This window comes from Monodelphis domestica, chromosome 4 (genome assembly GCF_027887165.1).
Source record: "Monodelphis domestica isolate mMonDom1 chromosome 4, mMonDom1.pri, whole genome shotgun sequence".
NCBI classification, from domain to species: Eukaryota; Metazoa; Chordata; class Mammalia; order Didelphimorphia; family Didelphidae; genus Monodelphis; species Monodelphis domestica.
The window spans coordinates 428570564-428595156 of record NC_077230.1 but is presented as its reverse complement, the minus strand read 5'-3'; the positions used below and the strand labels follow the sequence as shown (position 1 = coordinate 428595156).

At 39.1% G+C, this 24593-nt stretch overlaps 1 protein-coding gene across 2 annotated transcripts in view; it reads left to right on the top strand.

The window, feature by feature from the left end:
* Positions 1 to 24593, top strand: part of LOC103092745 (carcinoembryonic antigen-related cell adhesion molecule 5-like) — a 203878-nt gene that overhangs the window by 51125 nt on the left and 128160 nt on the right. Inside the window, exons 1-2 of one of the 2 annotated variants that reach the window (XM_056796420.1) lie at positions 157 to 175; positions 416 to 667. In XM_056796420.1, the coding sequence (XP_056652398.1) occupies positions 580 to 667 (88 nt within the window). In that variant the 5' untranslated portion in view covers positions 157 to 175; positions 416 to 579. Of the gene's footprint in view, positions 1 to 156; positions 176 to 415; positions 668 to 24593 lie in introns of those variants that run through there. The other variant, XM_056796419.1, reaches the window with a different exon arrangement.

Here is a 24593-nt window from a genome sequence, read left to right as displayed (position 1 = left end):
TCCATTGTGCAGTCACATAATCCTTTGCTTGGTACCTGGCTTGAAGGAGCCATGCAAAGGATTTTGTCACTCGACGTATTATTGTAAATGAGTGATGCCTCGCTTTGCAGCACCTCCACATACAGTGCTCCTTTTACTAAACACCAAGGAAAGAGGCACCCCTTATGCAAATGAGGTGGGGGCTAGATAGATGGGCTCAGGGACCACATGTGGCCTGTGGGCCATAGTTTGGGAACTTCTGCTCTAAGGTCTTCTAAGTACAGATCCAAACTTGAAAAGTAGAGGACAAGTTGTGAATTTCCCAGCTCAATGGAGGATCAGGGAGACACAGTAGTCCCTGGTGATATGTTACAGACTAGAAGATGCCCCTTCTTTCTTCCATAATCTCAATATGTAAAACTTCTCTTTCCTTCAGATGGCCCAGATATTGCCACGATTGCCCATTCAGTAGATGAGTACCCTATTGGAGCAAATATTACCTTGAGCTGTTCTGCTGTTTCTAATCCACCAGTCCAATTCACTTGGTTGCACAACGGACAACCAGTCAGCAACTCAGCCACATTTTCATTTATTGCATCCATGACTCTTTCTGGAACTTATACCTGTAATGCAGCCAACTCATTGACTGGCTTGACACGCTCCGCAACCAAGAATGTTATAATCTATGGTGAGTAGCCGAATTGGGCCCCCAACCTTTTGTTTGGCACTTTCTTTCCTTGGCATGAGAGAAATAGAGATAAGTGACATTCTGCCCTCCTGGTCGCATGGCACAATGTGTTGTGGTAGAAAGAGCCCTGAGCTCAGAATCACAAAACTAGCATAGAATCCTTCCTTTTCTGTCTACTATCTATGTAGTAAGTGTGCCTGCTCCTTTCACAGCCTCAGTTTCTTCATCTGGGAAAATGAATAATCTTTTGCTCTGTGTATAAAAGGATTCTATGTGGAGAAAGTCTTTTTTACATGGCAGGTACTGTAAAGGATAATTTTAGCGTTGTGACCTAAACTATATTAATTATTTGGTTGCCATGGATATATCAAATATAAAAATATATTAAAATACCAAAGTGAGCTGGAAATTTATGGTTATTTAATTAATATAGTGGAAAGAAATTAAGAAGAAGGAAGAATGGGGGCAGCTGGGTGACTCAGTGGATTGAGAGCCAGACCTAGAGAAAGGATGTCCTAGGTTCAAATCAGGTCTCTCAGACACTTCCCAGCTGTGTGACCCTGGGCAAGTCACTTGACCCCATTGCCTAGCCCTCTCCACGCTTCTGCCTTGGAGCCAATGCACAGTATTGATTCCAAGACAGAAGGTAAAGGTTTAAAAAAGGAGGAGGAGGAGGAGGAGAAGGTGGAGTAGGAGGAGGAGGAAGAAAAAAGAAGGAAAGGTTGTAGGATTTCTCCCATTCTTCCACCTGGCTTGTGCCAGGAGGAAGACCAGAGACTCTAGGAAGGTAAGGGTTTGGAGAGTAAAGGAGGAAGGAATCAGCCTGAACTCCAAGAGGGCTCAGCCAAGATGCCTGAACATGAATCAGCTCAAGGGCAAACTCACCACCAAAACCCAGACAAATAACTGCCACCATGCCAAGATGTCAGAATGCTTAGCACACTGCCAGCCAGAGTCGCCTCTCCAGGGAAAGAGAACAAAGAGAGGAAGTGACATGCCCTATATAGATGATTTTATGTCATTTTCCTGCATCTCATCTGCACCAATGATAGCTTAGCTTGATTTAGGACAGCCCAAGGGTCCGTCAGATGTTTCTGCACATGTCTATTGAAGGCCATCTTCTTAGATACTTAATCCTTGAGTATGAGTGCAGACATTCCTGACCTTGTTAAACTAAGTAGGGTGGAGCAATATAGAGTTCCCAAGATCTGATTCTGTTAGACCAAATATCTCCATTGTTAAAAATCAGGAAATAGTTAAATCAAATCTTCTAAAGTACAGTCTGAGTAGGGTGGAGTAGTTTTAAAATTCACAATCCCCTCTGATGATCATTTGGGAGACTAGTCTCCCCATTGATCATTTAACATAATCATCTTGTAGTCCTAAAGAGCTTTCAACTACAGATGTATACAATATTCAATTTCTAAGAGGAAATTACAATAGTTAGGGAGGAATAGAAAAGAGAGAAAGCAAAACCAATGTTTTGCTAGGCACATTGAAAAAAAAAAACTAAATTAGGGGCAGTCCCTTTGGCATAAAAGTGTACATTTACAATGAATGTTCAATCAAACTTCAGTTCAATCAACAACACCCAAAGTTCATTCTTGATCTTTATGATGTAGTGTAGGTTTTCTGGCATCTTTATGCAAAAGTTCATTCTCTGGATTTAGGAGTTAGCAAGCATCTTCCTTGAAGATCTTTCTTGAAAAAAACATTTTCAAAATCTTGGATTTTTATTGAAATACAATCCCCCATGAAGTGGGTGTTAAAAAACATCCACTTCAACACAGGATACATGGTTGAGTTATGGGGGTATATGAGTCAAATATTAAAAGAATTGAAAAAAAAAACAAAAATACAAAGGAAAAAATAATAGGCCCTTGTATAGGTATAATTTAAAGTAATTTCTATCCCACAAGTCTGTAGGACAGAGTGCAGTAATATTTCACTTACCCATTTGTAGCCAAGACTACAGGAAGTTGCCATACTATAAGAAGAAAAGTAACTAGAATTATATTTTGATAGGGAAGTGTCATTCCCTCATCTGATTTTTCCTTCATTATCAGGAATAGAGGGAGCCACGATGATTGTCAAACTTTGGCACTTATCAGTAAGTATTTTCACAAAGAGTGTGGATAGAAGGAAGGCCTATCTTAACATATGTCAAGCTTGAGTCTCACACTAGGTTCAAGTCCTTTGCATTGGATTAGAAGTTCATCAATCCTATCTGGATTGGTTTCTTTCTTTCTTTCTTTCTTTCTTTCTTTCTTTCTTTCTTTCTTTCTTTCTTTCTTTCTTTCTTTCTTTCTTTCTTTCTTTCTTTCTTTCTTTCTTTCTTTCTTTCTTTCTTTCTTTCTTTCTTTCTTTCTTTCTTTCTTTCTTTCTTTCTTTCTTTCTTTCTTTCTTTCTTTCTTTCTTTCTTTCTTTCTTTCTTTCTTTCTTTCTTTCTTTCTTTCTTTCTTTCTTTCTTTCTTTCTTTCTTTCTTTCTTTCTTTCTTTCTTTCTTTCTTTCTTTCTTTCTTTCTACCTGTGTGCTCTTTTGGCACTATTCAGGTTAAGTCTGTGCACCTTTTTGATCCTGTTTCCTAGAATCAGACACAAACATTAATCACAGTCCCATAACAATTATCAATAAGTGGCAGGTTCACATAGTCTAAAGCTGTTTGGGTATGTATTAATATTATAGCAAGTATACATGTACATATGCATTAAACTTATATTATTGTAGAATAAAATTAATATTGATTGTATGTACCTTAAGTACAAGAAATGAGAAAAGGGGAAAAATTCAAATATTGTAATCAAAATAAAAGGAAAGCAATAATATAAATAAGGGGGGAAAATCAGGAATTCAATGTGTTCCTGAAAACAGTATCCACTTGTCAATGGATTATTATCTCCAATGCATGTGATAGGATACAGTCAATCAGTCTCAACAGAAGATTCTTTCTCTACATGTGAACAATGAATCTAAGAGGCCTTCTCTCCAATCTTTATAGATGTTGGAATAGTTAACAATATTTGGAATGGCCCTTATCAGGAAGGCTGAATTGCTCCAGTATGCTTGAAATTCTTAATATAAACCTTGTCTCCTAGGTTCAGGTCATGAAGTGAAAAGTCTAGTGGTCCGGCTTGTACTGCAGCTCTAGATTCATGGAGTTCATGCAGTTTGTGCTGTAATTCCTGTATATAGGAAGCAATAGTAGTATCTCCCCCTAATAGTGATGTATATGCCGGGGAGAAAGGCTTAGCCTGTATATGTGGATGTCCAAAAAGCATCTCAAATGATGAGATGTGTACGTCTCCTCTAGGCCTGCTTCTATGATAAAATAGGGCCAGAGGGAGAATTTCAAGTCAATTTAAATGTGTTTAAGTGCATAATTTGCTAATCATGGGCCTAAGTTCTTTGTTCATTCTTTCAACTTGGCCTGAGTTCTGGGGATGATATGGAACATGGAATTTGGGGATTATTCCCAAGCAAGAATATATTTGATTTAGGAGAGAATCAATAAAATGACATCCTCTATCTGAATCAATATGTGCTGGCAGGCCAAAGTGAGGAATAATTTCTTTTAAAAGCACCTTAGCAACAAAAACCACTGTCTCAGGTTGCAGGAAATGCTTCTGGCCATCTGGTCAGGTGATCTACTATGACTAGACAAAATTTATAATGTCCAGCCTTTACTATTGTTATGAAATCTATCTGTAGGTGCTCAAAAGCTGTGTAAGCCAGAGGACGCCAACCAAAGGCTTTGCAACAAAATGCATGTTGGTTATATGCTTGGCAGGTAGAGCAGGCTGTACACACTTTAGAGGCTATAGTAGTTACACCAGGGATTATCCATACTCTCTTAACAGAGTCCACAATGCCCTGGGTGCCAAAGTGGCCATTTCTATGAATAGATTGGCAAATTTGGTGAGAGAAACTTCTAGGGAGCAGGGCTTTTCCTTCAGATGACACCAATACTCAATCTGTTTTGCTTTGAAATTTTTCTTCCATTTTTCCAATTCCTTTTCATTATAGGAAAGTGATAAACTTAAGTCATCAGAGGTTGTTAATGTTAAAATTAATTCAGGCCCTTCTATGACGGCTAGCTTTGCCGCATCATCTGCTCAATCATTTCCCCTAGAGACAAGGTCAGTGCCACCTGTATGGGCAGAGCAATGAACTACAGATAGAGCTTCAGGCAGCTGGAGAGCAGAAAGAACTTCATTAATAATTTCTGCATTAGCTATAGATTTCCAGCTGAGGTTAAAAATCCTCTCTGGAGCCATAGCATCCCAACTGAGTGACAAATGCCAAAAGCATAGCTAGAATCCATATAAATTGTTGCCTTTTTATCCTTGGCAATTATACAAGGGTGCTTCAGAGCTATGAGTTCTGCCCCTTGAGCGCTAATTTTAGAGGGCAGTGAAGCTGATCACTCAGTGGCAAATTCTGTGACTACAGCAGCTCTAGTATAGCATATGCCATCCATCATAAAAGAGTAACCATCAGTAAATAAGACCAGATCTGGGTTGTCTAAGGGAGTATCCAAGAGATTATCTCGAGGCTTTTCTGCCATGGAAACTAATGTTTCACAACTGTGTAATGGTTCTCCTGAACTTGGTAAATCTGGAAGCAAGGTGGCAAGGTTAAGAGTTGTACAGCATTTCAAGATAACCTTTTTTTCTATTTAAGAAAGTTATTTCATACCTTGAAATTCGCTGATCCAAGAATGCCTGTGTTCTATGCTTTAGCAACAATGTTTCTACCTCATGTGGGAACATAGTTGTTAATGGGCATTCCAATACTAGATCAACAGTTTTTGTCACTAGTAAGGCTGTAGCAGCTACTCCTCTAAGACATGGTAGTGCTCCTGATGCTACTGGGTCCAATTTGACAGAATGATAAGAAATTGGGCACTGAGAAGGTCCCAAAGTCTGAGTGAAAACACCTGAAGCTACCCCTCTTCACTCATGTACATACAAAGTAAATGGCTTGTTGTAATTTGGGATGCCTAGAGCAGGGGAAGACAGGATAACCTCTTTTAGCTCTGATAGAGCTGACAGGTTTTCTCACTCTAATTTGAGGGGTTCAGGGACTGCATCCCTTGTTAGTGCTATAAGGGGTTTAGTAATTTACCCATGGTGAGGAATTGATTGTCTACAAAAACCTGTTTCTCCTAAAATTGCTCTCAACTGTGTCTTAGTGGTAGGAGTGCTTAAATTTTGAATACTCTCAATTCATTTGGGAGAAATTGAGCAGGCACCCGCAGTCAGGATGAACCCCAAATATTCTACTTTAGGGAGACACCACTGAACTTTACCGTTTGAGATCTCATGTCCTCTTTTGTGCAATTCCAAAAGAAGGTGTTTACTATCTTCCTGACATGCTTCTGTGTCTGTTGAAGCCAAGAGTAGATCATCTATGTATTTGATTAATTTGCTATTTTTAAATGTTAAATTATCTGTGTCTTGGCTCAAAATTTGTGCAAATAAACTCGGGTGTTCCACATAACCCTATGGCAGATGACTCCAGGTATATTGAGAGCCATTCCAGGTGAGGGCAAAGATATGCCTGGAGTCCTCATGTATGGGTATGGAAAAGAAGGCTGAGCACAAGTCTACTATGGTAAAGGATGTAGCTGTGCTAGGAATAGAAAAAAATCATATGTATGTTAAAAACTTTGGAGTGTCTCTTTATAATGTGGTTGTTCACAGACCCTCACATCCTGTAGGAATCTATAGAGGTGCTTGCCATTGGGCATCCTTTTTGGTTTTTTAATGGGCAGGATGGGGTGTGTTGTATTCAGATTTACAAGGGATTATTATTGCCTGATGAATTAATGAGTTAATTACTGGGGTAAAACCCTCAATTGCCTCTTTTGAGAGGGGATACTGAAGAATGGAAGGAGGTGGCCTAGATTTAGTTTTTATCTGCACAGGAATACCTGACTGAAGTAAGCCTACATCGGAAGAAGATGTGGCCCAAAGAGACTCTGGTATATCTGCAGGTATTACAAAGGTGGGATACTCTTTCTCCTGCTGACTCTCTGAGAGAATTACAGGGAGTAAATTTAAAGATTCCTCAGGTACTTCCAATGATAAGGAACCATCTGGGGAGCAAGTTATTGTGGCTCTGAGTTTGCATAGAAGGTCCCTCCCCAGCAAATCTAAAGGGGAGTCAGGCATCAAAAAGAAGGAATGTTGTACCTCTAGGGGTCCTATAGACACCATTCTAGGGGAATGTTTTTTAACCCTTTGGGGTATTCCTGACACTCCCATTAATTCTCTGAGCCAACAGAATAACAATGTAAATCAGGTATACTCTTTAATACATCCCTGGAAGCTCCAGTGTCTAAAAGACAATCATAATAGGTGTTATCCACCTTTAAGGTAACATGGGGTTCATTAGTATAGGGGGGCAGTGAATAGGGACAGTGGGTAGTAGGTCATGAATCAGGGTCTGGAAAATCAAAGGTTATATCCTCTAATTCCTGTGCCCCAGCCCCACCACCCCGGATACCTTCATAGTATTTGGGAAGTTCCCTGGGTACCCCCATAAAGGGCAACTCCCGAGGGGCATAAGCACTTCAAGTATTGTTTGGACAAGCACCACTTAATTCATATTGTTGTGGAGTCATATGATTTGAGTTATCATTTTCCCAATATCTATTCCTATAGTTATCATTCCTAAAGCTGTGGTTTCCATTATCATTATTATAGTTATTTCTATAATTTTCACTTCGTAGTTGTTCTTAAACTGCATTATTTCTTCTGATAATCTTGAGTAAATTTCTACACTCTATCATTTTGTGGCCCTTCTCATAGAATTGGCAGGTAACAGATTGATAATTAGATTCCTGGAGAGGGGCACCTGTCATTGGTTGAGTATCATGCCCACTTTCCATTTTAGCCTTCTTATTTTTTAAACATCTCAATTCTTTCCTTATTTCCTCCATGATATTATTATTTTCTTCCTCCTTTTCTTTGTTTCCCTTTCAAATATATAGAGCTATTTTCCGCAATTTCCATCTCTGGCCATCTTGGGCAATGTGTTCTAAAATAATCCCTAATTACTTTTCAAGAGTTATTGACAATGTGCCTTCTAACTTGTCTTATGCAATTTTCTTTAGATATGTCAAAATCCAGGTATCTACCTCAAACTCAATTATTCTCTCCATGAATCTGGAGGGTGTTTCCTCTCTCCTTAATTTAGATAGAATATAGCTGGGTTTTTTCTTTTTTTTTCTTTTTTTTTTCTTAATTTTTTTCAAATTCTGTCCACTTATCTGTACTGTCTGCATACTCTCTCATTTCTGTTAAGATGACCTCTATACAACAGTGTAGTTGTAAAAGATCCTCAGACTCGTTATAGTCCCATTTGGGATCCTGAGATGGCCAATGTGCTGCATTGTACCCCCAGGTTTTGTTGACATGAACAATTGTTTTATTTTTCTCATGTTCAGTTAAAAGAAGCCTGTAGCAAGTTTTCAATGTCCTTGTAAAATGGATTATACTGAAAAAATATGTCTGTCATCTTTTTTGTTACTAGAAAGGGATTTTGTTCATATGTGGGGATATTTTATGTAAATTCATTCATTTATTGGGGAGTAAATGGTATATTGTGCCTTAAAGTTACCACATCCCCATTCCATCCTATTTCAGGTACTTCTCTTAGAGGAAACAGGCCTCTAATTGAATTTGGTACCTGTGGGTCAATTTGACTAAGATGAGTTTCTTTAGAAGGATGAGATTTCCTTTGGGCTGGAATTTGGTTTTGTGTAGGAGGAGGAACATGAGAACCTGGGATTGTAGGGGAAGGGTCTTGGGGATAATGTTCAGCCAAGATTTGCAGACCATGAGAGAACAAGTCTCTTAAGTGAGCTATAGGAAAGGTGTTTTCCATCTCTATTTCGGGGAAGGAAATTTCCTCATTTAGAGGTTCAGAATCAGGTCTGTCGTCATGTCCAGACCTGTTTGTGGTGGGGTGGATGTTTGCTAATTGATCCTGTAAGAAACATTTTAGATTATCCAATTGGAGTTTCATGTTCTCCTGCATTTTAGCCTCAATTTTTAAAAATATCTTCCTGTGTTTTCTCTTGCATGTTTTTTTTTATAATTTTCTGTATTTTAGCTTCAGACACTTGCATAATTTCTTATATTTTAGCTTCAGAATTTTGCATGTTTTTTCTGAATTTCAGCTTCAAATAATTTTTTATGTTAGCATCTCTAAACACAGTACTGAGGAGTACAAAAATGACATTACCAAATAATATAAAAAATTGAAGGGATGCTGAATTCCTCGATGTCCCTAATTCTTCAAATGCCATATAAATATTGAAGAAGCTAGTATTCATTTATATATATATATATATATATATATATATATACATATATGTTTTGTAATTACTTTCCTAGTGGGATTCACAAAACAGATGGGGAGCAGGGCAATGCCAAAACACTCTTTAGATCATCTTCACTCCTAATTAAGAGTAATCTAGGCAGTTGTTCCCTGAGGGAAAGGGGATCCATAGCTAAACAGCTTTCCCAGGCTTGCCACTTTGGATTAAAAAATAAAAAAGGAAAAAAAACACAGCTATATTCTATCTAATTTAAGGAGAGAGGGAACAAAAAAAATCCAAATTCACTTACCTCTACAGCTGATCAAAATAAGCTATTAAAAGCTGAACTTAGGCATAATCACAGTAGAGAAAAGGTTTAGGAAAGTTAAGAAGATTGAGGGTATTTCGTCACAACCGACATGGTCAGCCAAAACTGTAAAGGATAATTATAGCTTTGTGACCTAAACTATATTAATTATTTGGTCGCCATGGATATCCCAAATATAAAAATATATTTAAAAATACCCAAGTCAGCTGGAAATTTATGGTGATTTAATTAATATAGTGGAAAGAAGTTAAGAAGAAGGAAGAAGGAAAGGTTGTAGAATTTCTCCCACCTGACTTCAGAAAAACATGTGCCAGGAGAAAGACCAGAGGCCCTAGGAAGGTAAGGGTTTGGAGAGTAAAGGAGGAAGGAATCAGCCTGAACTCCAAGAGGGCTCAGCCAAGATGCCTGAACATGAATCAGCTCAAGGGCAAACTCACCACCAAAACCCAGACAAATAACTGCCACCATGCCAAGATGTCAGAATGCTTAGCAAGCTGCCAGCCAGAGTCGGCTCTCCGGGGAAAGAGCAAAGAGAGGAAGTGACGTGCCCTATATAGATGGTTTTATATCACTTTCCTGCATCTCATCTGCACCAATGATAGCTTAGCTTGATTTAGGACAGCCCAGGTGTCTGTCAGCTGTTTTTGCACATGTCTGTTGAAGGTCATCTTCTTAGATACTTAATCCTTGAGTATGGGTGCAGACATTCCTGACCTTGTTAAACTAAGTAGGGTAGAGCAATGTAGAGTTCCCAAGACCTGATTATGTTAGACCAAGTATCTCCATTGTTAAAAATCGGGAAATAGCTAAATCAAATCTTCTAAAGTACAGCCCGAGTAGGATGGAGTAGTTTTAAAATTCACAGTACAAAAAGCATGTGAGTTGTCACCATCATCAATGCTATTGAGATATTATAATTCTCTTCGGTCCCAGTGACATACAATCTTCTTTGTCTCCCAACTTCTAGGATTGTAGCTTCTATGACTGACCCATACTCTTTCCTTTAGGCCATTTCCCTTGGGGCTGTGGAGCCAGAGAATGTTTCTAGCCTTGGTTGGAGTATAAGCTATGGTCATGCAATGGGACTGGTCTTGCTCCCCTTTGGCAGGGAAATCCAGGAGATAGAAAGGACAGTGTAAATTTTGTCTCCTTTTACACACAGAGATTCACATTGCACCTATATTTTTCCTCTTTGTGGCATAAAATGTCACATGGAAGCATATCTGCTATGAAACCTGATTCTTAGCATCCCATGGCTGGGTCCATAGTAGAATCCCTGCTGCCCAATTAATTTACTGTTCTGTCTCTTCTATGTACAGATGATAGATTCTCCACTCCCATAATCACATTAATGTTCAGCAGGACCTTAGAGAGATCATCTCTGACTTTAGTTTCCTTTTATTTCATGCACCTTTATTGTTACAAACCATAGGGGTATCCCAACTTCTTGTCCCTGACTCTGGGGATGTTCTGAATGGAGAGCAGGGGGAAGAGATAGAATTGTGAAATGGGGAAGTGACTTTGGGAAAGTCAGACACCAACAGCATATCCTTTAGAGGAGGGATGACTTTTTCTTTGACTAAATATTCACATAAGGATGCCTAAAGCACACAGTTTAATTTAACATTTAAATTATGTATTTTACTGTATTTTCTTTTGTTAACTATTTCCTAATTGCCTTCCTGATTACCTGGTTCAGACTGCACCTGAGAGTGTTGCAGGCTATGTATTTGACACCTACGATGTAAAAGAGCTTTTTCTCAATTTTTTCCAATTAACCAAAATCTATTTTTCTATCCCCCTTCCCTCCATCCAAATAATGAAAAAGATAATATTTGGGACAAGTATGGATTATCCCTGCCTGAAGACATAAATTAATATATTATTGGGTGGATACGTGAGGAGAGTTAGAAACTGAGGGAAAATGGGTGAAGGGGAAATAGAGAAAGAGGGAATATTATAAAGGAAGAAAGACTCAGAGACAAGGCTTAAAGAGCAAGGGATCCAACCTGTGTGCTCCTCTGATGGTGGTAGAGAGAGTGAACTACATATGTCCTCAATCTTTTATTGGAGGATCAAGGAATGGTAATCAGGAGGTAACTAATGATCATGTGAAATGGCATAAGATTTAACATTGGCTTAACTAAAAACCACAAGTTCAAAGAGAAGTTTAATTAAGCATGTGACCTGGTATGGAATCTGGTCTGACAAAGTGGGAACTAGGACCGTGTGGCAGCCAACCCAGGAATTCTTCTGACTTTTGGACTGTAGATTTGGAGAGTGGTCAGAATTAGTAGAGTATCAATTAAATACAATGATCAAGAACTAATATACCCATGAATCTGGTACATTAGCACATAGGTTGCAATATTAATATATTAAGGGAATCTAATTCCTACACTCAAAAAATATGTGAATCCATCCCATTTCTGAGGTGAGGCAGCTGATTTCATAGGAAATCTGTAGCTTTTTGTAGGAAGTGTCTCTTATCCTGTATTTTCTTTAATCCTTAATCTTCAATAAACCTTTAAAAATATAATACTCCTTGCAGAGAGAAACTAATTTCTACCTGCCTCAGATGCCTCAGTCTCCCCATATTCCTAAATTTTAATCTTTACACATTATTGTATAAATTACCTTCGAGTTCTACTCACTTCCTTCTGCATCAGTTCAGACAAATCTTCTGAAGTTTCTGTTCTTGAACTCATTCTGTTCAATGTTCCTATGAGGGACTTGGATCAAATTAAATAATATCTGTAAAGAGCTTGGTAAATGGTGACCGCTATTGTTCTACTGATTCTATAGACAGGCAGAAAACATAATTTTGAAACTTGAAAGAACAGAGAGAGAAAGAAAAAATTGGGTGGATAGAGAAGGTAGAAGCAGATAGGATGCAGAAGAAGCTCAGGAAACTGGTACAGTAGATGGAAGGTGATAAGATCAGTGTTGTTGGGGATTGATATCAGGTCCTATCCTTGAGTACAAAAAGTCCAAATCACAAAAAAAGCATTGGCCTTAATGGGGCAATGACTGGTACCACTGCCATAGAAAGAAAAACAGTTGAAGTAATGAGGGATGTTTGATTTAAAAAAGGGGAAATTGGAGACAGTCTTTTAATGCAATGCTAGATTGCACAAAGAGACTTTGGGGATGATTGAGAGGACTACCAACTTATTATCATTTGGTAACAGGATAAAACATGATGCAAACTTTCTTTTTTAATCCCTTACATATAATCCTTAGAATCAATACTGTGCAATGGGGGTTAAGTGACTTTCCCAAGGTCATACAAATTAGAAGCATCTGAGGATAGATTTGAACTCAGAACCTCCCATCTATAGGCTGTTCTATCTGTAAAATGCTTAGCATAAATTAGGCATTGGTTTTGGCAGGGAGAGAGCATTAGGAGGGGAGGGAAAGAACATGAATCATGTAACAAATATGCTAAATTAATTAATTACATAAAATCTTTTCTATAAAAAATAAATTAAAATGCTTAGCACAGATAGAGGGCCCTGAAAGACTTCTTTTCTCTCCTTCCCTCTTCCCTTCTTCTGTGGAGGCCAAATGAACATCTGTCACATCAAATGTCCTAAAGATTCTTATATGGACAAAGAGTGAACTTGATGGTCACAAATGTCTCTTCAATTCCAAGCATCCATGGCTCTGCTTGCAAGTTCAACTGCCAGCTGAAGAAGGATTTGGCTGGTTCTCCTTGACCCTAGAGGAAAGAACATAGAGTAGTGAGTCGCAGCTGAAGAGTTGTAAAGTTCAGATGATTGTCATGGCAAACTTCCCACCAATTGCAGTGGTCCAAAATTGGAATAGGTTACCCTAGCCAAAAGGTTTCCAAACAAAGAATAAATTGGCTAAAATCCAATGTAAAAAACTAGAAGTTAACCTGCTCTCTGGAGTCAGGGAAGTAGGGGTCCTTCTGTGCTCCAGGAAGGCTGGGCCACCCCTGGAATTGATGCTATTTGCACTTCTGGGCACTGCAGGTTTAGATAAAGTTGGAGAAACCTCCATCCATGAAGCTGACTTTAAATGTCTCAATTAGCCAGGTAGGTAACCCAGAGCTCTCATATACAAGCTATGGCAAGAGAGACCCCAGGAGGCTGGTCTATCTGCTGGGAACCATCAGGACACAATATATTGACACGGTCACTCGTGGAAGCTAAAAAGGTCACAAAGTGGCTTCTTGGTAGGATAGAATTGCGCACTCAGCCCCCTCTGTATGACTTCTCTCATCAGCATCCCTTACTAATAGAATTCACATGATCATTGAACTCTCCCTAGTCTCAGAAAAAAAAGGAGAATACTTGCACGCTATTTCCATATATACCACCAAAAGACCAGACTCACAAAACCAAACCCAAAAGGCTATCATGTGTTAACTTTTCCTTAGATATATACTTCCCAGCAAAATCTGTGCCCCCAAATCCCCTACTTCCATTTTCTGAATCGTATTCTCCTAAGCCAGTAAATAAATCATTTGTTAGGAGAGGCCCATAGGTACACATGACTCATCATGCCTCAGTGACTTGATTTACTGACCAAAACAATTCTTAGATAACTCCCCAACAGACTCTGAATAACAATTAGTACCCCTTTGATCCATCCACTTGATTTTTGATTTTCTCTAAAATTTCTGATTATCTATTTCTATTAAAGGAAATGGGAGATTTTCCTTGATTTTCTGTAAGCTCACACTCCTCACAGGTTAATGAGAAAATTAAGCCACTGTGATGAAATAATTTATCTTGTGAAAAACCTTTGTGTATTCTGTCAGAGTCAATAGTTATAAAAAAGGGTATAGAATAATTTAAAAATGTTAATCAAATAATTTGTTAAAAGGTGATGTATCACTTATCCAATTATCCTTATTTGAACAGGTATGTTGACTAATGTAGCTGTGTATGAAGAAAATGGGTATAAAAATAAAGGCATTTAATCCTGGGTATGGCAAGGCAGCTCCATGCAAAACTCAGCCCTAGGAGGACACACTGATAGTTATCTTCCATCATTCATTCCCTCCTTGCCATCATACCGGGCTTAGAATCCTGCAGCAGTGAGCCAGGCAGGCCCTGAGCTCGAAGCATGTATTCATTATCAAAGGGATGTCCTTTGCCAAGTGAGCAGAGGCTCATCACCCCAAGCTTGGCCACAAGGAGATGAGATTTTTTTTCAGGCTCACACATTCACTATGTCCATTTGGGCAAGGCAGAAGGGCAGAGAATAGAGGGGGGGAGGAAAACCTACAAAAAACAGCTATTGAAACATTCAAGTATTCTGTGGCAACCCACAGTTTTGCTGAAGGACATGATAGAGGGAGGATTGAAATGGAAAAGGAGAGAAGCCATTCTGAAGAACCTGTAGGGCCCTTGGGTGGAAGCAGGTCAACATTGCTTTATATGGCCCCAGTGGGGAGAGCTAGGACTGAAGGGGGCAGGTTGGAGGGAAGACAATGTCAGCACAGCCTAAGGGAGCCCTCAGAAGCAGAGCTCTCCAGAGGGGAAAAGAGGCCACATAACTGACAGTCATGGATAAGCAGAGGATGAATGACCACTGATCAGAAATGCTGTGGTTCTTGGACCAGATGCCCTCTGCCGGCTCTGGTACTTTGTTGCTGAGATAGTGCTAGGCTGTTGGCCCACTTGGGTCCCATCTCAGCCCAGACCACTTAGACCTTAGAGGATGCTGCAAAATCTCTCCTGCAACGGAGTAAGGCTATTTACTACCATGTTCTCAGCTGGCCAAAGAAAAAATATAAAGCTGGACTAGACAGGAGGAGGAAGGGATCGAGAAAGCTCACCCATCCCACAGAATTCAGACTTGGAACTCACTTCAGTAGTCCTCTGGTGTGTAGATAGGAAATTAAGGTCCAGAGAAGGGTCTCTGACCTCCTGCCCTATGGATAACTGCAGGATCTGGACTAGAAAGCATTGTTAGACTCCAAGGGCCTAGGTCAGTGATGGAGAACCTTTTCTGAGTTTGATTGCCTAGAAGGTAAATTCAAACTGTCTGTGAGTCCCCACATTACCGGAGAGCTGTAATGATTCTTGAGATTAACCAAGCTATCTTTCTGTTGTTCTTACTTGGGGAGGAATCAACAAATCATGAGGCATCATAGCAGTGTAAATACACCCAGGAAAGGTCCTAAATGAAGCCATTGTGAAACTGTGAGTTGTGTGAAGCCAGTAATGCTCTCTGGGACTTGGTGCTGTTTTAGATAGGTGGGAAGCTGCACTTTTACAATGTGGGCCACTCTCTCCAGCACCATCCTCAGTTGCCAAGTATTGCTCTGAAGAGTGCAGGCTGTAAGCAGGATCTCCTCCTCGGGTTTTTCCCTTATTAGGCCCTGAAATGCTTCTCAGAGCTAAGGGAGCAGCTTTAGAGATCTTATTGCTGCTCTCCCCAATACCCCACCTCCCACTAATGCTAATTGCTGAAGGCATGTGGGGGCTCAGAAAGGGCCTTAAAAAAAGAAAAATAAAATAACAGACTCCCAGGAGCAAGATACTCTTCTTTAAAGGGCTAGAAACTGGAAATTTGGGTTTCACCTGGTTTTAGTGTCAGGAACTCAGAGCTCAATTCCAAAAACCAGGCTCTGTTTGGGAAAACCCCCAAAGGATAAGCTTGCTTCCCTCCCGCAATACTTAACCCTTTTTCACCAATTCAAAGTTTTCCGCAGTGAGGTAGTAGCTTTGCTCAGTCTTTGTAATGATTGGTTGGAAGGAGATTCATAGAAGCTCCTGTTACTATGCTGCCATCTTGGTTCTGCCCCTGTTGGTTTCTAACTGCTGCCCCTCTGCTTCCCCAGGTCATTCCCACTTTGATGGCTCACCTAATGAGGTCAGCTTTATTCCTTCCTCCCAGGGAATCTATTGACCCAAACTGAGTAATCTTCTAGGCACAGAGAAATTAGATGATACTAATTATAAGAATTTCCAGATAACCAGCACTTTAAAGTCTACTAAGCAATATAGTATCTCATTGAGTTCCAATGCACAAGCATTATCTTCATTTAAACGGTAAGGAAACTGAGGCTATGTAGCACTGGACTAACACCAAGCCTCCCCCATTCCCCACCTCCCACATCACTGATCCTCTTCTTATCAGTCCACAGGTACATTCATTCATTCATTAAAAGGGTGCTCATCTAACTGACCTGGGACCCACAGGTCTTTCACCTCTATCCCACAATATTTATCACCCACTTGCTCAGTAGAAGGTACCTAGGCTTTGGAGTAGAGATACAGAAAAATGACTCAGTCCCTGCCCCCCCCTCCATGTTTTCTTGTTTTTTAATCATATATTCCTGACAAATTTTAGTTATAATGGGTATCAGTTTAAATAATGCCTCCAATATGTTGTCAAGGACCTTGTTTTAACAGCTTTCTTCTGCATGATGATATCAGCTCCAACCTTAATGCAATTTAATGTCTGAACCATTGCCATGAAAACTACATATACTTGAGGGAGAGTGTTCTAGAGAAAGGATGTATCCAAAGGTATCTGGGTCCAAGAGGTTGTTATGTTTACCACAGTACCTATAGTATCAAATTTCACAAAGATTTTCATTTGTATGTCCATGAGGCACAAGGAATAGCTTCTGGAGTGTTAACGCAATATCTAGGGTTGAATTAAAGACTTATTGTATATTACAGCACAATATTAGATCATGTCACAAGAGGCATGGTTCATTGTTTGCATAGCATTGCCACTCCCGCCTTCTTGGTTAAAAAAAGCTAATGAATTAGTGCTGGGGTACAAGCTACATGTTTACTCTGCACACTAGCTAGAAAAACTGTTGAAGTCCCAAAGCAGACAAGCATTTACATCATCAAGGATATCCCGGTATGAAATCATTTTGCTGGCAAATGTCAATTTGATTTATATAGATGTGCACCGTTGAATCCAGCTACATTAATCCTTGAGCTACCATTGGGAGAAAAACCCCTAACATGACTGTGCCCAAATGGTAGAGACAGTACATAAAACCAGAGAACTCTGAGGGATACACCACTCAATGATCCCAAACTTCAGATATTTTCAGATGGTTCTTTGTATTTTGTCAAAGGGAGGAGGGTGACTGTGGCAATGGTAATGACACTAGACAAAACACTCTGGCATGCTTCACTGCCAAGTTATGTCATCGTTCAAGGCGTGGAGTTAAAAGGGCTTATAAAAGCACTTGAGCTGTCAAAAGGAAAAAGTGTTAACCTATATACAGATTCTGCTTATGCATTTGGAATTTTATTTGCTAATGAACAAACATGGAAGAACAGGGGATTTGTCTCAACAGCTGAAAGAAAGATAGCATATGAAAATCTCATATCACAACTCTTAGAAGCAGTAGACTTGCCAAAGGAATAACATCAAGCCAGGAGACAAAATGTATGTGAAAAATTTCACCAAAGACAAACCTACAGAACCCAGGTGGAATGGTCCCTTCGAAGTAGCCCTCACTACTCCTACATCCATCATGATAATGGGGAAAGATGCATGGTTTCATGCGTCCCATGTAAAACACCATTATGCCCAAAATGTAATGCCTGAAAACAGTACAGAAAAAGCCCTAGAAGAAATATAGATCCAAATGCCCCAAGCACAACAGAAATCACTTTTAAAATATGATCAACTAGCCCATACTCTGACATAAGATGCCCGGGAATATGAAGAATGTGAATTAGAATGATCCATTATATAAGTAAACCTCTCCATCAAGTAAAAAAAAAAAAACAAAAAACAAACCTCTGCAGAAAGCACTTCATGATAAGAACTTCTCTCCCACACACACACAGAGGAAGATACATACAATGTTCACAAAAAAATCTCACTTGAACTCACCCAATACAAAAATCACTCTGACACACACGCACCATGGCAAAACAATCTCACACACAAATGATCCTGTATGTTCCGGTAACCAGATGACAGAGATCCAGAGATCGATGATGAAGGTGAGACAACAGTCAAGTAAAGACAAAGACATCTAGACCTGTGTTAACTTCAATCAACACCAGAGGCTGGCAGAGACACAACTGGACAACCGGGAAGAACTTTAAATCAAGGACATTGTAGGAAATGAACTTCCATTAAAGGGACATGTAAGATTGAATCACTGTACACATTAACATCACATTTAGGGAATTACATCCACATGCACTTACAAATCTGCATAAGAAGAAAGAAGGTGATCAATCCATCAGGCAACACAAGAATTAGAAATCCAGGGGATAATGTGAGTATATGCATTCATCACCACATATTTAGCACACAAACCATGAATTCACACTGACCTTAGGGGTTGATTCTTAAATAAGGGCAGCCCACAAAATTGAACATTTGTAAATAACTTTCTGGTAGAACTCTTGCAGATAGGAAGGAAAAGACTTTCCTGTCTGAATGACTTCAAACGGGAGTATATGTTTAAGTATAAGTATACATACACACATATATGTTGTATCACATGTAATATTTGTAGAGAAATCATATGGGTACATACGTAAAGACTAACAATGTAATCTACTAACTTAAAGTAAGAAAAGTAATTAACACATTAACTCCTAACAGACAGGGACAGAGTAGTTTTTAGGGAGGAAAAGGGACTTCTGTAACTAGATAGTTAGCACAGAGACAGAACATACTATACTGTAAAAGATAGAGGAGAGCATATATCTAGATATGATAAAATTGTTACATTTTAATAAGCATTATATATATGGCATAAGACTGTTTATTTTTACCCAATAGTTAAATGTTATATTGGTTGAAATAGGAATAAGCACTGTATTTATAGTTACAACTTAGCTAACTGATGGAATTGTTACATTGCATGAACCCTTATAACATGTGTTACCCCAACCCTCCTTCCCACAACTCAGTCTTTAGCATAAGGTAGGACCTTAGTGTAGGAGACAGGTAGATCTAGATAAGATTTGTTATTTTGGGAGGGGGGAGTAGTAAATAGAATAAATTACATTAGGAATAATTTAAGGTAATTAAGTAGTGTGGGATCAGGTGGATTCCATGTTAAAAGACAAAATGGAGGAGTTGTGATAGAGGAATGATCCAGAGACTCTGAAGGGCAGAGCCTGGAGGCAGGCAAAGGTTTGCATCCACAGTGGAGGATGGTTGCGGTGACTTGGAACCTTGAGGGAAGAGAAATTCCAGGTGGGAGACAGTTAATCTCTATCTTGAGACAGCAAGGGTGACAGGATGATCATATATTTGGCTCCTGGCCATATTAAATCCCTCAATGAATCCAATCACCATCTCCCCCAAAGATACCAAGAATTGTGGCAGAACCTGAAAAGAATAAGAACACCATAAGAAGATCTCACATAGCTCCTGTGACACCCTGGGTCTGGACAATGGCGCTGCTGTGATAGACCAGGGGTCACAAACCCTGAACCTCTTAGAGACCAGGCTGGCAAGCTTGAGTCTCTCAACTTTGGAGGGAGGAAAAAAGATATTTTAGACAGGCAGGGACTTCCTTTACTCTCTTTCCTATAAAATCCAGCCTTCACACATCTTGCTTATCTTACCCCAACCACAATTTGTAAGAATGAAGTTGTCAGTTATCCTAAACTGACTTCCTTGTTATATGGGAAGAGGGAGAGAGCTGATCTCTCTATTTCCCCAAGGGAAGAAGTTTACCCATCAAAATCGGTTATTAGTAGAGAGAAAAGGAAGGGTTAGTGGGGAGACATGTTTGAGGAAGACTGAAGGGGGGAATCCATCTCACCCCCCTTCTACCTTCTGCATATTTATCATCTACTTTTCCTCCATTATACCCAAACCAACTCTCTAATACAAGGATTATGTCCCAAACAAAGAGGAGCCAAAGGGAGAAGATGACTAAGACAGACAGTATGGTTCAGAATCACAAAATTTTCCTTTCAGAAAAGGAAAACTTGTTGTTCAGTTATTTCAGACATGGCTATGTCTTCATGACCCTATTTGGTGTTTCTTTAAAAAAAAAAAAACCCTTACCTTCCATCTTGGAGTCAATACTGTGTATTGGCTCCAAGGCAGAAGAGTGATAAGGGCTAGGCAATAGGGGTTAAGTGGCTTGCCCAGGGTCACACATCTGGGAAGTATCTGAGGCCAGATTTGAACCTAGGACCTCCCGTCTCTAGGGCTGGCTCTCAATCCACTGAGCTACCCAGCTGCCCCTCTATTTGGTCTTTCTTGATAAAAGTACTGAAGTGGTTTCCCTTCTCCAGCTTATTTTACAGATGATAAAACTGAGGCAAACATGATTGATTGACTACCTCCTTTGGAAACCAAGAATTATTCAAGTGTTGAGTGGGCTCTCTCAAGAGTAGTGAGCTCTCTGTTACTGAAGGTCATCAGGAATAGGGTGGAAGGCCACTGGCCAGGGAGAAGCTTAGAGGACATCTAGGCTTCAGATATCAGTTATACTCGATGTAGTCTTGCAGCCTTGAGAGTCTTGACATTCCCCAAGTGGGAGGGTTCTCAGAGGATGACACCTTCTCTGTGCAATGTGCCTTCCACTGATCCCACTGGCAGATTGAAGAAGAATCCAGTGTTTCTCTGAACTTCAAAAAAAAAAATCAGACGAGGGAATGACATTTCCCCATCAAAATAGAATTCTAATTCTTTTCTTCGTATATTATGGCAACTTCCTGTAGTCTTGGCTACAAATGACTAAGTGAAATATTACTGCATTCTGTCCTACATACTTGTGGGATAGAAAATACTTTAAACTGGACCTATACAAGGCATATTTTGAATTTTTCTTATGTTTTTGATTATTTTTCTATTCTTTTGATAATTGACACATACACCCCCATAACTGAACATTGCATTCTGAGCTAAACTTGATATTTTTTAATACTTACTTCAGGGGGGGATTGTATTTTAATTTAAATTCTATGAATTTTTGAATTTTTTGTTTAAGATTGCATTTTTATAAAAATACAAGAATTTTGAATTTTGTTTAAGATTGTACTTTTGTAAAAATTCAAGATTTGATTTTGTTCGAGAAAAGATCTTCAAGAAATAAGCTTGAAACTTTTATATCCAGAGAATGAACTGTTGCAGAAAGTTGCCGAAAACCTACACTTAATCAAGAAGATCAAGAATGAACTTTGGATATGATTGATTGGACTGAACTTTTGATTGAACATTTATTGTAATTGTACACATTTATGCCAAACGGGACTGCACCTAATTTGGCTTTCTGTCAATGCGCCTAGCAAAACATTGGTTTTGCTTTCTTTTCTTTTCTATTTTCTCTCTCACTATTCTAATTCTCTTTAAAAAATTGAATATTGTGTATATCTATAGTTAGAATTGAATTCAGAATTACAAAATTGATTATGTTGTTTGATCAATGGGAAGACTGGTCTCCCATGATCATCAGGGGGGATTGTAAACCTTAAAATTTCTTAGACTTATGAATGTTGGAAATTTCCCCATTGGGAAATTTCATACTTGAACAAATTTCCTACTGATATTAAGAACTCTATTGGAATATGAAACTCCTTGGCATGGGAGGATCCTTCTCCTCCCTACTTAAGACTACTTTAGGACAGAAACCTTTTGTAAAACAATGGAAAGGGCTTTGACCTATGTTTAAGCATAGAACAGGAAATTCTTTGAGTCATGATTGATTTTAGAATTGATACAATAGAGATACTTGGAATGACAGAACCAGGTCTTAGAAACTACAATCTCCACCCTACTCAGAGTAACAGGATTTAGGAAGGGCTGCAGCAAAGATCAAGATTTAATTATTTGAGAATATAACCTTCAACAGACATGTACAAAGGAGACAGACCTCTGGGCAGTCCTGGGTTAAGCTAGAGCCACCATTGGCAGAGGGGAGAGATCGACAGTGATTGGTCGATGGGAGAACTGAGGTGAGGGAACTTAGATTTTTGGCTTAAAGAGAGCGGGGTCTGAGTTCTGAGGGAGAGGGATGATGCTCTGGAGGAGGTCTGAGAGGAGAGAGGTCCTGGAGGGAGAGCTCCTGGAGAGGTCTTGAAGGAGGCTGTGGAAGGAGAACACAGGAGGAGTCAGGAGGAGAATTCTCTGGAAACATTTCTTGAAAAGAGGCTCTCTTGAAGGCAGAGCCTGAGGTTGGCATGAGAAGCCTTACCTAGAAAGATCTTGGGTGAGTGATAAAACCAACTGACTGATTTATCTATTAGGACTGAGGTCTAGGCCTTATCGGCTTGAGGCCCTTCATTCTTATTCCTTTCTTACTTTCTCTCTTTTTCTATTGATTAATCAGTGTATTATAAATTAAATTTCTCTATAAAACCCAGTTGGCTTGGGCATATTCATAAATTGGGAATATATTCCCTGGTGACCATCTTATATTTATATAAAACCAAAACACAATAGAAAACATATTTCAGTGGTCATAATTGATACATATATTTCCCTTGCTCCCAAACATTTTAATTATCACATTTTATGGCTTCTACTCTCTTATCTACAACTATTTAACGCTCAAAACTATTTTAATTCTAACAATGCCCAGAAACCATCTGCCATGTCTAAGTCCTCAGTGACCTCAGACATCATTTACTCTGAAATCCAAATGAAGTGACTCATTCCTTCTCGTTCTCTGCACTGCACATGTATGTGCAAGCAGACCTCTGAGATGTTGCAGATCTGGTTCCAGATCACCAAAACAAAGCCAATGTAGCAAGTTTCCCAGTGTTGTGATAGACATATTTAAACCATATTCTAGTCTTTAAGTGTACAATAGCATTATATCTAAAAACCAATGTGTGTACCTTAATTTACAAATGCTAACTATCACCTGAGCCTTAAGCCAGTTGTCATCTTTTGGCTGGTGGAGGGTCTTGCCTCAAGGCTGCTGGCTGCTCACTGCTCAGGGAGATGGCTGCTGTGGCAATTTCTCAAAATATGATCATGGTGAAGTTTGCTGCATGGATTGACTCCTCGTGCCTTCTAAGCTTTCTTTGTAACATTCAATGCTCTTTGATAGCATTTACCTCATAGCAGAGCTTTTCTCAAAATTGGAGTCAATCTTGTCAAACTGTCTACTGCTTTATTAACTAAGTTTACATAATATTCTTCAATATTGTTGTGATTCAGGGAATAGAGAGGGCTAAGGAGAGGGAGAGAGAAATGGGGGAAAGGCAAGTCAATGGAGCAGTCATCACCCACACAACATTTATTGATGCAGTCTGCTGTCTCCTTTGGCACAGTTCAAAGCCACCAAAACAATTGCAATAGTAACATGAAAGATCCCTGTTCACAGATCATCATAACGGATATAAGAATAATGGAAATGGTTACAGTATTAGGAAACGGAACCAAAATGTGATACAAAACAAATGTGAACACATAGAAAAGTTTTCCCCTCCAATACTTGATCCCACACAAAATCTGAGGGACCTTTTTTCAGAGCCCCTTAGGGAAGAGTCAGTACTGAAATCCCTCTTCTCAGCTTTACTTACCAAGACCTAAATCCTATACCTCCTCTCACCCAGGGGAATTAATTCCATTTGGCCCAAAGAGACTTCTTCCTCTCTTTCATTGATGTTTATTTGTAAAGTTATTTGACCTATTCATCAATTGGGAAATGGTTTGATTTTTGTGTACAATTGATTTAGCTCCTTACAACTTTAAGAAATTCAACCTTTGTCAGAGGTTTCTGTTATAAAGATTTACCCCCCCCCCCAATTTGTTGCTTCATTTGTTGCATTGGCTTTGTTTGTACAAAATATTTTAAATTTAATGTAATCAAAGTTATTTATTTAAGATTTTGTAATGCTCTCTCTTTCTTGGTCTTAAATTCTTTCCTTTCCCATAGATCTGACAGGTATATATGTTCACCTAATTTCCTTATAATTTCCTTCTTTATATTTAAGTCATTCAGCCATTCTGAATTTTTCTTGCTGTATGGTATGAGATGTTGATTGAAACCTAATCTCTCCCATAATGTTTTCCAATTTTCTCAGCAGTTTGTGTCAAATGGTGGGTTTTTGGCCTCAAAGCTGGGATCTTTGGGTTTATCATACACTAGTTTGCTGAGGTCATTTAGCCCAAGTCTATTCCATTGATCCTCCCTTTTATCTCTTAACCAGAACCACATTGCTTTGATGATTACTGCTTTAAAGTACAGGTTAAGATCCAGTACTGCTAGGCCCCCATTCTTCACATTTTTTTTCATTAGTTCCATTAATATTCTATATTTTATTCTTCAAAATGAACTTTGCTATAATTTTTTTCTAATTCAGCAAAAAAGTGTCTTGGTACT